This window comes from Centroberyx gerrardi, chromosome 10, assembly GCF_048128805.1.
Source record: "Centroberyx gerrardi isolate f3 chromosome 10, fCenGer3.hap1.cur.20231027, whole genome shotgun sequence".
NCBI lineage: Eukaryota > Metazoa > Chordata > Actinopteri > Beryciformes > Berycidae > Centroberyx > Centroberyx gerrardi.
Window position 1 is genome coordinate 16,272,578 of NC_136006.1, and position 14,516 is coordinate 16,287,093.

General features: G+C 41.8%; 1 protein-coding gene across 1 annotated transcript in view; it reads right to left on the reverse strand.

The window, feature by feature from the left end:
- The window catches only part of pde11a (phosphodiesterase 11a), a 31,444-nt gene that overhangs the window by 8,214 nt on the left and 8,714 nt on the right, over positions 1 to 14,516 (reverse strand). The window contains exons 3-13 of the mRNA XM_071902728.2: positions 11,921 to 12,010; positions 11,140 to 11,280; positions 10,910 to 10,974; positions 8,848 to 8,980; positions 8,445 to 8,520; positions 5,925 to 5,992; positions 5,721 to 5,813; positions 4,547 to 4,597; positions 2,333 to 2,479; positions 2,054 to 2,161; positions 807 to 916 (exon numbers count right to left, since the gene is read on the reverse strand). Coding sequence (XP_071758829.1) covers positions 807 to 916; positions 2,054 to 2,161; positions 2,333 to 2,479; positions 4,547 to 4,597; positions 5,721 to 5,813; positions 5,925 to 5,992; positions 8,445 to 8,520; positions 8,848 to 8,980; positions 10,910 to 10,974; positions 11,140 to 11,280; positions 11,921 to 12,010 — 1,082 coding nt within the window. The remainder of the gene's footprint in view (positions 1 to 806; positions 917 to 2,053; positions 2,162 to 2,332; positions 2,480 to 4,546; positions 4,598 to 5,720; positions 5,814 to 5,924; positions 5,993 to 8,444; positions 8,521 to 8,847; positions 8,981 to 10,909; positions 10,975 to 11,139; positions 11,281 to 11,920; positions 12,011 to 14,516) is intronic.

The following is a 14,516-nucleotide window of genomic DNA, read 5'->3' on the forward strand; positions in this document are numbered from 1 at the left end:
TAATGACAGAAGTTCAGAACAGGTATTTTGTATATGTTTGCAACAGTTATTGTGTAATACAAACAATACATTCTTTTAAAAATGTATTTACATTATTTTTTCAACACATCTTTAACTAACTTAAAGTTGGGAGCAATTGCTTTCATGCTACACAAGTGAAATGCATTAGCAGATTCAATAGCAATCTGAATTCAGACCATTTAGCTCAAAATAATCCCAAACGGGACTCAGGCATTTTCTCCCAAGAGATTTCGACATGAGTAGTGATGGGGTTGGCAACACTGGCAATTCCTCTGAGAGCAAGAGGTGCTCAAGGGGCCGAACAAGGCGGTCTACAGAGAGCACCACCTTGTGGTGCAGTCAGCATTCAGCAAATATAGCCAAAATTCTCCACCAAAAATTCATTATCTTTACCGTTTACAAGTAGACTAGTTTTTATTTTTATTTCAGTCATGACAATGTTCCTTAACGCCTAGTTTTTGTCTCAGTTTTAGCTTACTATAATAACCTTGGTGTGGACAGAGAACACTAACCTCAAGAAATTCAACAGCAATTTCACCTGCTGCTCTAATTGTGCTCAGAGTCAGCAGTGTTTACAGTCTCTTCGTTAAACAGACTCTTATATAAGGCTTATGCAACTTGCTGCTTGACTCTTGCTGATCTGGGCTGGACTTAGTGGGAAAACATACTATAAAGGATGTGTAGGAGGGAATTAGTGTGTTTATGTGTGCGTGTGAGGGAGATAGCGTAAAGAGAGAGAGAGAGAGAGAGAGAGAGAGAGAGAGAGAGAAAACAGGAGCGCCTACTTGGCCTGAAAAGCGTTGTTGGTGCCTCGGTGGTCCAGGTCATGACACACGCAGCCGACAATGAGCGCCAGGATCTCCACCTCCGTCAGCGTCTCCTGGAAGCCCGCCGTCTGATTGGCACCGAGGATAGCAATGCCAACGATAAAAAAAACAGGCAAGCACACACACTATGAGGGCTATAACAGCATCCCTATTCTATGATGCAACGAGGACCACATTCAAATAAATTGGAAAACATTCCTGCGGCAACAATAGTATCCTCCTAAAAACCACAGTATCATTGTATCTCCCTGAAAGGCCATTGGGACCGCAGTAACGCAGTCACATCGGGGAGATTTATGGCTTGGATGAATGGGTTCTAGAGGCCATGTGCTGAGTGAGTCACTATAGGTCACTGTGGGGATAGCAGCAAAAGATAGCACGGTCCTCAGCCCACTCATTAAAACACATGGCAGGAGAGTGGATGGGCCCAAAACAGCTTACACACTACTATTTCATTTCCCTCTGCCAATAATCAATTCAGATGGGACACCATGCATTAATGCTGTGCTTGATTAAATTAACTACGCTGTGGTGTTTGTATAAGGGTGTGTGTGTGTGTGTGTGTGTGTGTCTGTGTGCGTGCGCGTCTGTGTGCATGTGCATGTGTGTGTGTGTGTGTGTGTGTGTGTGTGTGTGTGTTGCCCTGAGGACCTGATAAAGTAAAAGGCTGCTGGAACCGTGTGAGGTAATTCTCTGGGGTCTCTATTCAAACAAACATCACTGGTTTGGCTCTGCACAGAATCTGCTGTTGGTATAGTTAGTAAGACACAGACTTTTAACTTGAACCTCAATGATGTGAACATAGGTCAAAGAGGAATAAATTAGGACAAATAGGCAATGGAGGCAAGGGCAAGCATGCACAATTTAGTACAGTGATTCTCAAGCTTTTTCATATCAAAGACCCCTAATTTAGTGCACATTAGGGCCACGGACCCCCATTAGATATTATTGTTAGATATGATTTTGTCCAGAATTCCATGACTATCTGTATTGTAGGTAGAAAGATAACAGTGAAACTATGATCATAATAGTCATTCTTCTACATTCTCTAATTGTGTTTAATGGTTAAGTTTGCAAGTCATCAATTTGCTGGGGGACCCCCTGGAACCCCCTCGGGGACCCCTGGTGGTCCCCGGACCCCACGTTGAGAACCACTGGTGTAGTATTCACGCTTAATAACAGTGTATATAGTGATCTGTATTCACCGTCAGCATGGCAAACATGCACTGGCAGACGTTGAAGGCGTGTCTCCAGTTGTGGTAGAGGACCATCCGGTAGTTTTTTCTGACAGTCAGCAGCCATCTGCACAGTGTCTGAAATGAGAGCATGGGTCAGGGTCAGAGGTCGTCGTCGGGATACTGTGGGAAGTGGCTACTGAAGGAACAACCAAGCATGTTCCAAGGACCTGAAAGAGGATAAGGAACAGACTTCAAAACTCAGGAGTGGAGTTACCGGACAGTCGGTCAGACAGGCGATCGTCTCACCTCATAGTCGATCTTGAATTTCTGCACCATCCCCAGCTCCATAAACATCCTCAGAGCCGCCGTTATCATGGCGTCCACGTCCAGAGAGAAATCATCAAAGGAGAGCTTATCGATGCCCAGCTCGCAAACAAGGGGAATGTTAGCAGCCTGTTACAGAGAGGCAGGAGAAACATGGGGGGGGAGGAAAGAGGAAATGTGAGTTCAGAGAGCAAAAGAGGAGAGAGAGGTCAGAAGACGGCTGTGCCATTTTGAGATGATAGAAATATGGAAACATGCTAATTAAGACTCTGAGGACTCATCCAGAGAGGGTTAAGATTAATGAGGGAGCTTTACCAAAGGAATTGACTGTTGTTTGCTCTCTGAGCTCATTGACAAACTTAGTTGTAGTCATCAGCGGCTTTTCTTAACCATTACTCAAACACAGAAACACATAACACAGACGATGAAACATATTCACACCGAACCGACCATGTCTTCCACGTTTGATGTGGTCTAATGAGCACAAGTCCTATCTGAGCGGACACACGGGGGATTTATAGCATGTCGTTTCTGCCTCTAGTCAGCATGTATAGTATGGCCGTTTCATGCAGTCTTAACTCGCATCTCAAAGCGCTCCACAAGTCGGTGTTACAGTCTCAGTGCAGCCGAACGAGTGTTTCTCCCCTTCCTCTCCTCATAAAAGCCACCAGAGCCCAACCTTGCCCTCACAAATGTTTGCCTGTCAGGTCAGCAGGTATTCTCCTCTCTTAATTCACCGCCTTGGGTTACGAACGGCAGCCGGGTTTGTTTGCCGCTGACATTTACAATTCGGTGGGATTCCAGTCAAGTGTATTCCATAAGGCTCCATATGTAGAGCGGTTATGAAAGAAGGGGGGAAAGGCAAGGAGCGGAGCACACAGCGCTGGATGAGGGGGCTGAGAGATCACACCAGCACACTGGAAAGCGGGGTTTCTGCTTTGTGCTAATGGCCACAGGGGAAAATCCCACACATGAAAGTGCAGGAAAATAGGTCATATCTACATTTCAGAAATGTCACGTCAATTAGGATTGTAGATATTTTCATTTCCTCAACTTTATAAATAATGCAATGAAAATGATTGCCTATTGATTGGAGTAATCCATTTCAAATACCGCAATTAGTTTATTTTCACCTGGGAATTTTCGACCCATATTTATACCTCGCTACTGCAGTTCTTGGGAGAAATTGGAAAATGAAGTCTGAGAGACAGGCCGTCAATTCTCTGTTACCATAGAGTTTTTCATCCCCATTTAAAGTTAATGAGTGCCAGTGCTTTAATTAGAAATAGATCTCTTAATTAAAGGGCCTATCAGCAAACCAGCTGCATTCTGAACTAAATATCCAAGATTTTTATCTCATTGTGAACCACAGTTACACTTTCTGCATCAGAAGCATACACATCTTACTCTACTTTGCTATATCAGGCTGTAATTGTTGTCTTACATCATATTGTTAGAGGGGATCAGCGGAATCACAACAGAATATAAAGCCTAGATACTAAGGAACACATCTAGTGAAGTGGGCAAACAATGAAATTATATTATGGCAATTACCTCCACCACCATAGCAAACCTGATCATCACAAATTGCAGTCCGCAATGAGAAATGAGTGTGTACAGTGCATGAGCCTGAAAAGTCTAATGAATATTCCAGGCAACTAGGGGGTAAGAAACGGCTCCAGATCATTTCTCATCTCCTACATTGTGAAATAATTACATTAGAACAGAGAGTTACTCAGAGCTGAAACTGGTCTTTTAACAAAATGTGTCTTTCTATTAAAAGGAAAATCCACACTATAACAGAATCGACATGTTATTCCTGGTCTAGGTTTGCAGGTTTATATTAACAACAATGAACACTGTCTTTGTGGACACTGTGGCATTACACAGGGGGGTTTTGGTGGGAGTTATGGGTATATTTTCTGGTGAAGAGCTGTTAACTCTACAGTGAACTGAAGCTCATTTACATGAAAAAGCTCAAACAAACATTATGTGAGTCAACAAACTCAGTCTCCCTTCATTATTCATGGAACGGTATTCACAGATATTAATTAAACCATACAAGATCACTGGAATAACAAGCGATTTTTTACGATGAATTGTCACTTTAATGTCTGCGTCTGTCTACTGTGTCTGTGGAGTGAAACGAACGGATTTGAGATAAACGTAATGATCTGAGCGGTAATTATCTGTTACCTTGAATTTGTCGACTTCAGTCTTGGAGCAAGTGGCATGGTAAGACAGAACCTGCAAAAAAAATAATGACACAGTTTTTGCTCAAGGTATTTTTTCAAATCATTAAGACTTAGAGAAACAACCAGTGGGGCTCCAACAGAAGCACAACTGCAGACTACAGTTGAAAATGCAGCACATTGCTACCACTGCATTTCAATGGAGTGTATCCACCAGATGAGGAAGCGGGGGCTCACACACACACACGGCTCTATAACACTCGACAGAACAGAGATGTCAGCCCCGATTCCATCCCTATGTTTCCTTCATTTCCTGGGAGAAATACCTTGCACAGACCTGCAGTCGCTTATTTGATCAGAAACACTCATGTTTATTCAGCGCTGCCAGGAGCAATGCATCTACATACTAGTTCATTCTATGCTTCTCCCTTAAACGGCTCTATCTCTCCGTTTCTTTACTTCTCCTACCCTGAAACTGAGTGGCACTAACTACTATAATGCACCTGAAAGCTCCCTACAGTCATCTAAGTACACACTGTAAAGGCTGCACAGTGCTGAATGGCTACATACTGCAGGGAAGATGAGGGATTGCTTTTCACTGCCTCTCATTAATTATCAATAAAACCTTTGTGAGAAGGTTATCTACAAAGAGAGATCAGCACTTTTTTAATACATACACTCTTGTAGAAATATGATACTAAAAAAAGGGAGCAAAAAAAACACAAAGACCCCTGAGAGGGAATAAGTAAAAGGAGGTTTTATATTAGCCATGCAGCAGTCGTTGCTTTTTGTGACTTCTGGGTAAATGTTTCAACACAGCATACGAGGGTAGTAGAAGAAGAAACTAAAATGCTATTATAGCTAATGGGATAGGAGGATAGGTGGAGAGGACTGAAGGGATGAAGCTAACAGAAGATATACACACAATCACACAATGAGACATGGATGGCAAGGAAGACGCAGGCACAAAGAAAGGAAAGAGAAAGGTAGAGTCACCTGACGTCAACCCACCAAAACACCAAATATTAAATTGTGTATATAAAAAAAAAGGTTTTGCATTTGCATCTCTGTGCATAGATCTAATAAGAGCTGATTTACAGTTGAAAACATGGGAAAAAGTCACGTATTCTTTCAACATCTGATAAGAGGCAGATTGAATGGGATGTTTTGTTTCTTACATCCAGAGCCACCGACTGTTTGGCCCAAGACTTCTTCACCTGGTCGTACATGATGGTGTTGTTGATGCCCAGGCCGCAGAAGATCACAAACGCCTGAGGGGGGAATGAAACACACCGATCAAGCTGCGCACAACCACAGCAAAGCTCAGCCCCAGTGATTTCCACTACACCCAAAGACTATCTACAAAATAAAAAGTGTGATACCTCAAAAAGACGCTGGTCTGCGTCATCAAATGGTTTCCCGTCCAGCCTGTTCAGCACTTGAGCGACGCCTGTTACACAAAGTGAGTTTATCCAGACAATGAGGACTTAGCAGTAATGCTGATGGGGGTTGTCAAGCTTGATATTGGCTGGGCTCTGGTGCACCAAACCTACCCCTAATTAACAGAGGATCAAACCCACACACTCCAAGTCATTGATCAAAATGCATTATTAATGTCAATAAAGGAGAGACACGCCTCCCTTTTACATAGATAGTAGTAAATTCCACAACAGTGATGATCTTTTATGTCAATCAATTTTTTCTATCTCAATGGACTTGATGAAAAGGGCTATATAGAGTGATATTTTACCTTCATTATAATGACACAAGATTGCATGAAAATGAGGGAAATGTAGCACTGGTGAAATCCAAACTATCCGGTTAATGTTGTTATCTGTGACAGGAGGTCCAGTTATTGTCCACAACACTGCTGTGGGAGTGAAGCCTTTCATTTATCGTCCCTGGTTTGGATATACAACCACAGGCTTCTCTCATCTTAGTTTATCTCCTAATTAAAAAAATAAATAAATAAATAAAAAAAGAGAGGACTTTGTTGATAAAGCTAACTGTTAACTGATAGAGAGCTGACGTTTATCGTCACAGAGAAATTATGCTAACAAGAAATTTCCCCAGAGAGTATATTACCATTTTTATGCCTCTCTAGGAGGTCAATCAAACCTGCCTAAGACACTTTTTAATTTCAACATATATATCTAGAAATCCATAGTGCTAAAACAGGATTAATCATGTACCTAAAACCATTCTTCAGTCTGATTTCATTGGTTTAAAATACAATATAGGCTTGGATGCAGTCTGCCTATTGTTCCAACATGAGACACAGGTTTTAAAATACAGTTCAATACTGTACAAATGTTTGTCAGTACACCGTGTCTAAGGCAGCTCAGTCAACTCATTTAGTTAGTTGGAACTTAAAAGTTACCTAGTTTTGACAGAATGGATTTATTTGTTGTAAAACAGGCCAAAAAGCATTCAGTGAACTACACAACATACTTTTACAACAACTTCCAAGAGCTAAGAAGGGATCATTTCTGTTTTTCATGTGAATTTCAGAAGGTTCTTTCGACCTGGGAGTAGTCAAATCACCAGGCCAAACACATTCAGAGTTTGGCTGGTAATTGCCACACAAGCATCATTAAAATGTAACCATCATTGTGGTTAAATGAGTAGGACTTAAAGAGGCAACAGGAACATTCATTTTTTGGTCAAATCATGTTAAGTCAAGAAATGCTGATGTGAATTTCACTGACATTTGCTAATTAACTTAAAACCTCTTGAATTGTTATTGTTGTCGACACAACAGGATTTCTTGTGATAGCAGGAGAGAAGACTTTGCATGAGCTGGATTTAACCTTGGTGCATGACACAAGGATATCAGTTTTATGATTGAATGTATCCTTGACTGGAGATTTTTTTCTGCTGCTGCTTTGTGTGTATAATGGTTTTCACTCCAGGTCCTCAGGTGCCACCCACACACAGAAAAAAATTTTCTCCCCTCACTCTTTCTGTTTTCTCTGTCCCTTCCCCCGACAAATGCACTCACACCTACACAAAAAATATGTACGTACACATGCACACAGCCGCGTGCACGCACACACACACACACACACACACACATACATACCCACCCACACACATACAGGTTTTAACTGACCATCTGCGGCAGCTATGCTGATCATTTTGCACTCAAACAAAACTAATGACTTCCCGCGTCAGATCTCAGTGGGCCGAGTGGAGCTGCTAGCGTTGCCTCTCCCTGTAATATCCAGCACCAACACCAGGCTAGAGATCAATGATTTATCAGAGTGTCAGAGTGGTGTTGGCCTGGGGCTGATTCAGGAACACAAAGCACACAGCCAGGAGAAGGGAACTCCTCCTCTGAGTGTGGAGTGATGGCGCAGCATGGCTCTAATCAGACACATGCAACCTCACACTCAGCTCAACATGCTGAATCTCTACAATGCAGTGGAAATGTAAAAAAAAAAAAAAAAGCTATTTGAAACAACCAAGTGCTACATGATGTCAGCGGAAGTATTATTATCAAGTATTATGTTGTATTATGAACTGCAACGTAATGTATAGTTTTCTAGAATGTGTTGGGCTGTATGTATTGTATGGTTTCTTGAATGTATTGGGCTGCCAATTTTGGCTTTTTGCCTGTTATTGTATGATTGCTTCCTATAATTCCATTTCCATCAAGTACTACAATGGAAATAAGCTTACCAGCTTTCTTGTGTTATCCTTGACAATTTCTGAAAACTGCACATTTTCCCATGCTCTATGTTTCTTTCGTCTAATAAGTCAAATCAAATAAATGCATCACAGATATTACAAATCTCATTATCAACACATGCAAACTTCTTCATGTTTTCTTTTGATATATATCAAAAATGTTCATCATGAAGTAAGTTCAGGAGAAGAGGAAGTCCTATATGTTGACTTACCAATGATTTGGTGGTTGCTGTTCCATATAGGAACACAAAGCACAGAGCGGATGTGGAAGCCTGAGAACTGGTCTGCCTAAAAACCAGGGGAGTGTAAACATAAGAGAAGAGTTACTGTGATTCCTGCACACAGGTACAGTACATACTCTGCATCTGCATGGAAATGGTAAGCACTATACTCAGCACTATAGCCAGATTTTAGCTTTAAGTATTAAACTATGCATACTGTACATTCTATTTTCGCTACCGGAGTATTAACTATGCATACGTGCCTCACCTGTGGTGGAATAGCAATAGCAGTGTGAGAATCTAGGAATTGGGATAATTCAACCAGGAAAAAAATCCCAGTTATGTTAGTTTTGAAAGGTATCTATTGTTTCAGTGAGATTGTATCAGTGGTTACCTCAGCATCAAAGCGAGGATCCTGATAGGCATCGCTAATGTTCACAGGCAGACCTGTGGATGCTACCAGCTCCGCGATACTGTTGTTGATGAGCCAGTCCGAGTACGAAGATTTCTCCATGCTGTCTTTGAAACTAGGGATGTAGAGGAAGAGGAGGAAAGGATGACAGAAGGAACAGAAAGGAAGCGATAGCACTCAACCAAATTTCTCCACTTGCCTTTTCTCGGGAGACGTTCCATTCTGCAAAATCGCTCTCAAACGATAACTTTATGTAAATATAAAGCAAATCTTTTTTGTCATAATTAAATAAAAAAAGAGGTTTCATTCCCTTTCACACCTTAAATGCAAGCTTGCAAAAGGCCAATGCTATTTCTCCTTGTGGACCCTCTTTTACCTTGATGTGCATTTAATGAACTTCTCATACAGTAGATATCAGTGAGCTTCTCCTGCAGCTTATGAAGTAATGAAAAGTTAATTGTCTGATTGTCTTCCTCCTCGCCAAACGCCCCCACACTCTGCCACAGAAACACCTGCATCCCTGCTCAGACTTTCCCATTCACATTCATTGCAGTAGGCTGTCATTGACTTTTTTTAGTTTTTTTACCTTCAAACGCAACAAGGTAAATGTTCAATGTGGTTTATTTCATCTTTCAAGTTTAGAATAAAGGTGGAGAGACACTGATGTCAGATCTTTTGAATCTCTTTGATCTAGTGATATGGCTCTGTGTGGATGTGAAACCCATATAGTGCAGAGGGGAATAAGCCTCATAGGTGTGATGGCTAGATTCTTTCCCTCCTTTTTCTTCCCCGCTCTCCGTCGCTCTTCTCCCTCTCTGTCTCTTCCCTCTCTCTCTCTCGTCTGTCATTTAGCTGCCACAGACACACTAGCAGCACCATGCACCAGCTCAACATTATTCTCCCCATGGGGGCGGCTGGGGATTCTGAGGTGCATTAGAAATCCTACAGTATGCTCAGCTTTTGACGTCAAATTTATTCACTTAATTACACACATAAATCTTGCACAGCGGTCCCTGCTATTCAGATGTGAACCTTTAGGAAGACTAGTGTCATCACACAAACACTTTTTGTTTCCTTTCAGCTCTGTTTTAAATGCTGTGTACTTTATAACTTGGAATCACAATGTGGCTATTTATTTGTCATTATAAAACAGTGTGGATTTCATCTGACAACGGCAACACAAATCAGCAGTGAGTGTGTCCAGTCAGAAAGACTAAACTGGCCAGCCGTGCCGCCTGACATTTCCTTGATTGCTACTTATTTCTTACTACTGGTATTTCTTCTGTTATGATACTTTTTTTAATTACTGTTGCCGTTATCACTGCTGCCTTGAAGTGTCCACGTCAGTTATGGCGAGCACAGGACTCAGGGTATAATTTGTCTTCCTTTTGGTGCTGTTTTTCATCCATAAACAACCCACACAATATTAAGCCTCTCTTTCTCCACTCAACCATGCCTAGCAGTAGAGGGAAGCACCAAAACCCAATTAAGGAGGGCTGCTACAGTATGCCTTCCATTCAGAATCAGCATATTACTTCCACAGCGCTCCAGAATATTCAATTTTCATACTTCCTTTTTTTTTTTTTTTTCAACGAAGTTTCACAGACAAAAACCTTCAGAGAATTCGTCCTTGATGGAGGCTTTAATGATTCAACCAAGGCTCTGTGCAAAATTTACAGGTGCAGTGGTGGCGAAGGCGAACAAAAGTGGAGATATGACTATTTAGTGAATGGGTTAACGTCAGCAGAGGGAAATGGAACGAGGGCAGAAGTTCTCTAAGAGCTGAGCATGTGTGTGTGTGTGTGTGTGTGTGTGTGTGTGTGTGCACGTGCATAGCCAATATAAAATAAATACATTGCACATTACCCATACATAGATATGTGTATATGTATAGAAGGAAAGAAGACTCCTCATAGCCAAATCAAATGGGTATTAAAGGTAGCCCATTTAGAATTGTGTCTAATTATTAAAGTGACATATTAGTGGGATAATCCTACTTATAGCATCTTAAGGGTAGATTTGAACACCCGGACACCATACATACCTGTTTTCAGTGTCTGCACTGCACTTAGGGGACAGTAGCTCAAATGACTTGGTGAACTTCACCACCTGTGAGGTTCGAAAGGGGAAAAATCACTAAAATTCCCTAAAATGTACATGGTACATACTGTACAGACAGACACACCGGCGGATATAAAGATAGACACACACACACACACACACACAGGTGGACCGATGAATACACAGCAGGACAGCAGAGAGAAAGAAAGGTACCGGTGACTCAATGTCCTCCAGCAGTTGAACGGAGCAGCGCTCGCACTTGAGCAGCGTCTGCGCTCGGTGCATGATCTTCCTGACAATCTTCTCCAGGTCAGTTTGCTCCTCAAACAGATCATTCACTACCTCCAGGAGAGCCTGCACACCAGCAACAAACAAGAAACCATTGGCAACACTCCCGCCTACCTGAGCCACAAGCTTTCTGCAAGACCCACTGAATAAACCATCTGTCAGCAAGTACTACTGAAGGCCCTTTAAATAAAGATGTTTCGCCTCGCTAAGCTATTAGAGCATGATCATTATTATTCTTAAAGCATAAACCGACAGGGTAATATACATGATAGTTTTCCCCAATAAAAGTAAATTAGGCTCTTCATCTAAGGCAATGCCAATCCAATTAAATACACAAGCACATAAAAGTCCTATGGTGTAAAGGGGGCTCTCCTCATTTCTCTCCTCCTTTCACTGATCTCTGTTCTCATTACGTTCTCCTCCATCAGGGATCAATGTGTGACATGCATTAGCGCATCTCTAGACGTTCCCTGGGAGATTTAGACCGCTGCCCTGGCCCCCCTCTGGATCCCAGCCCATCCCCCTCTGGAGGACCAGAGGAAATGTCCAGCCGGGGCTGCTCGCTGATCCCCACTGCAGTGGCAGCAAGTGGGCTGTTGCTGATCAATACTCAGCCTCACTGTCAGCATCAGAGAAGGGGGAGGGGATGCTGATCCTGGGGATGGAGGGGGAGGAACCTCGTCCCGGTCGGCCCTGTGGCTCTTACCCGGCTCCTGTCGTACTCCTTCCTGGAAGCCGCGAAGAGCTGAGCGTTGGAGATTGCGATACCACAGAAGGGCAGGTACATCTGCAGCACCTGTGGACACATCGAACCCTCATCAACTATGTAGACCTCTGTCATTACTGAGCTAAATATACAAATAGAGGGGTTATTTTTCAAACCCTGTCCATGATGCAAAATATAACTGTTATTGTACAGCCAAATTTCTTTTGAGGTATTCAAACAGCTACAACTAAAAAAAAGATTTGGTATCTTTCTTTTCTGTGTAGCATTGTCATTCTCATTGAAATTTGTGTAATGTGTCGCTATTTTTTCCAAATAGCTTTAATGTTGTAGTCAATTTTATGACTGGCTATAACATTAAAACTATTTGGGAAAGCAAAAACAATAAATGTGAGTGAAGTAATGTTTCCATCCATGAAAAACTTAGCTTTTGAATTGGAACAAATAAGAAATGGCCTTTCATCGGCATCATTACTTGCTAGGACAAATAAATCAATTCAGCTGACATTTTACCATTTGACTGAATAGTCTGACCCACTGTGCCTCTGGCTGATAACATGAATTCTATATTATATTTCCTGTTTAATTCATATTTCCTTTATGTAACGTAATCACTTGATATGGCCTGGTGGCTATAGTTAATGTGCATCCTGAAATCCAATCAACATCTTGCTGGTTTGGAATCGAACCACATTTCTTTTCTTCCTCACCACTGTTGATCCATAACACGCAGCAATTTTGTGAAGTATACAAGCTCACGCTACAAAAGATATTGAGAGGTGGATGTAACTGCGTACTATTAAGACAGCTGTGGTGTGAATAGAGATAACTGCGATGGAGAGGCTGAAATCTATACGATTCCAACTCCCTGACCATGTAGCCTTATCTGAGAGACACTCAGCCCCATAACAAGGAATCAATAGAATTTAGGCTGTTTGCTTCCTCACTCAGCCTCTTTGTTTGGTTATCTATCTTTAGCATCTGGCTGCTGTGTAAACAGTAAAATCAGTACAACAAACCCAGTAATATTTACCAGCCCTCGGCCTGACCTGAGGGCTAGGGACACTACAACAATACATGAATGGGAAGTTACTCAGCTGTGGCCCCTGATACAGGAGTATCTCTTTACCTTTTAGAAAATATAATGTATCAGTTACTCATCAACCACCAATGAACACGTGAAGAACAGAATAGGAGAATTTTTAAGTATGCGCACTGCAAAACCCATGAGAAGCTACGGCACTGTTTTAATAGCTGTGAAGCTTGTGGCTCGGACTTACTCAACACATTTTCCTTTGGTACATTCTCTCTAATCGCTCACATTTCTCTCAACAATCCAAAAAGGCAACCTTCAAGGTCTCCTCAGTTAGCACACTTTGCATTGCTCACACTATATTTCACTGGAAGTAATGGCTTTCTAATTTTGAATAGTACATCTACTATAGCAAAGAATTGGTTGTTAATACTAAAGAGAGACTAAAATATGACATAAGCAGCAAAAGAATGGAGCTTCTCTATCAAAAATGGAATTCTTCTGCTCTTGCGTATCGCAATGATGTGCATATTATAACACTGTTTAACATGCACTTCAAGTTAAGTACAAATTAAATTACTAAATCACTAACATCTCATAATGTGATATGAAATATTATGCTGTCATGACTAATGAGTAAAGCAACTTTGTGCACTTCATTCAGTCATTATGCATGATCAAATGCCTTATGCAATTGTCTTTAGCCATGGAAAACAGATGATGCAGAGCAACAAGCTCGTACATTACGCCATTTCAGCTGTCCTATGGAATTCTCTAATAATGATCTTCCAGAAAGGCTGTGGCCATCAATAGCCCCAGCAGGAGCAGATTCATTAGCAAGCAGGACTTTGGGGACCTGGCTATGGATCTGCCCGTGGAAGTAACGGGCAAACCCGAGAAAAGCACTTCTCTCTCTAATTACATTCTGTCAGGCAGGCCATTATACAAGGCTGCATTACAAACAAGAAGTTTTTGCCTAGAGACCTGTGGACTGACCAGTAGAGTGGTTTAATAACGAAACTAACTGGCCAAGGCCTCGGGGACTCGACAGCAGTCTGTCCCTCTAACCTCGATGACTTCCCGGTCCACAGCTGGAATTTCATATGAAGCGAGCCAAAGGGAAATTACACAGTTCTTTCTCCACTCGCCATGTCTATAACAACTACCTTACTAGTGGAGTTAACAAGTTGTGTTCACTGTGACTTTACATAAAGGTATGATACGGTGAAACCACTGTTGTTCCACCAACACTCTTTCTGAGCAATAAAATGAAGCTCTCCAGTTTCTCTGATCTCATGTGGGACTCCCTCGCTTGCGTCAGCAAAGTGCATAGCACTTTTGCAAATACATTTACCAATGATTGCTCTTTTTGAAAGTGACATCAAATATTTATACAAGAGGAATCCACACCACGACAAATTTTACAATGCAACTGACTCTGTTATTCAATTAGGACATGAATAATTCCAGACACTTCACAGATCAGGTGAGAATGAATGATCCTGTTTCCTCACTGCCTTGAGTCTGGGTCTTCCATCGCCGTTA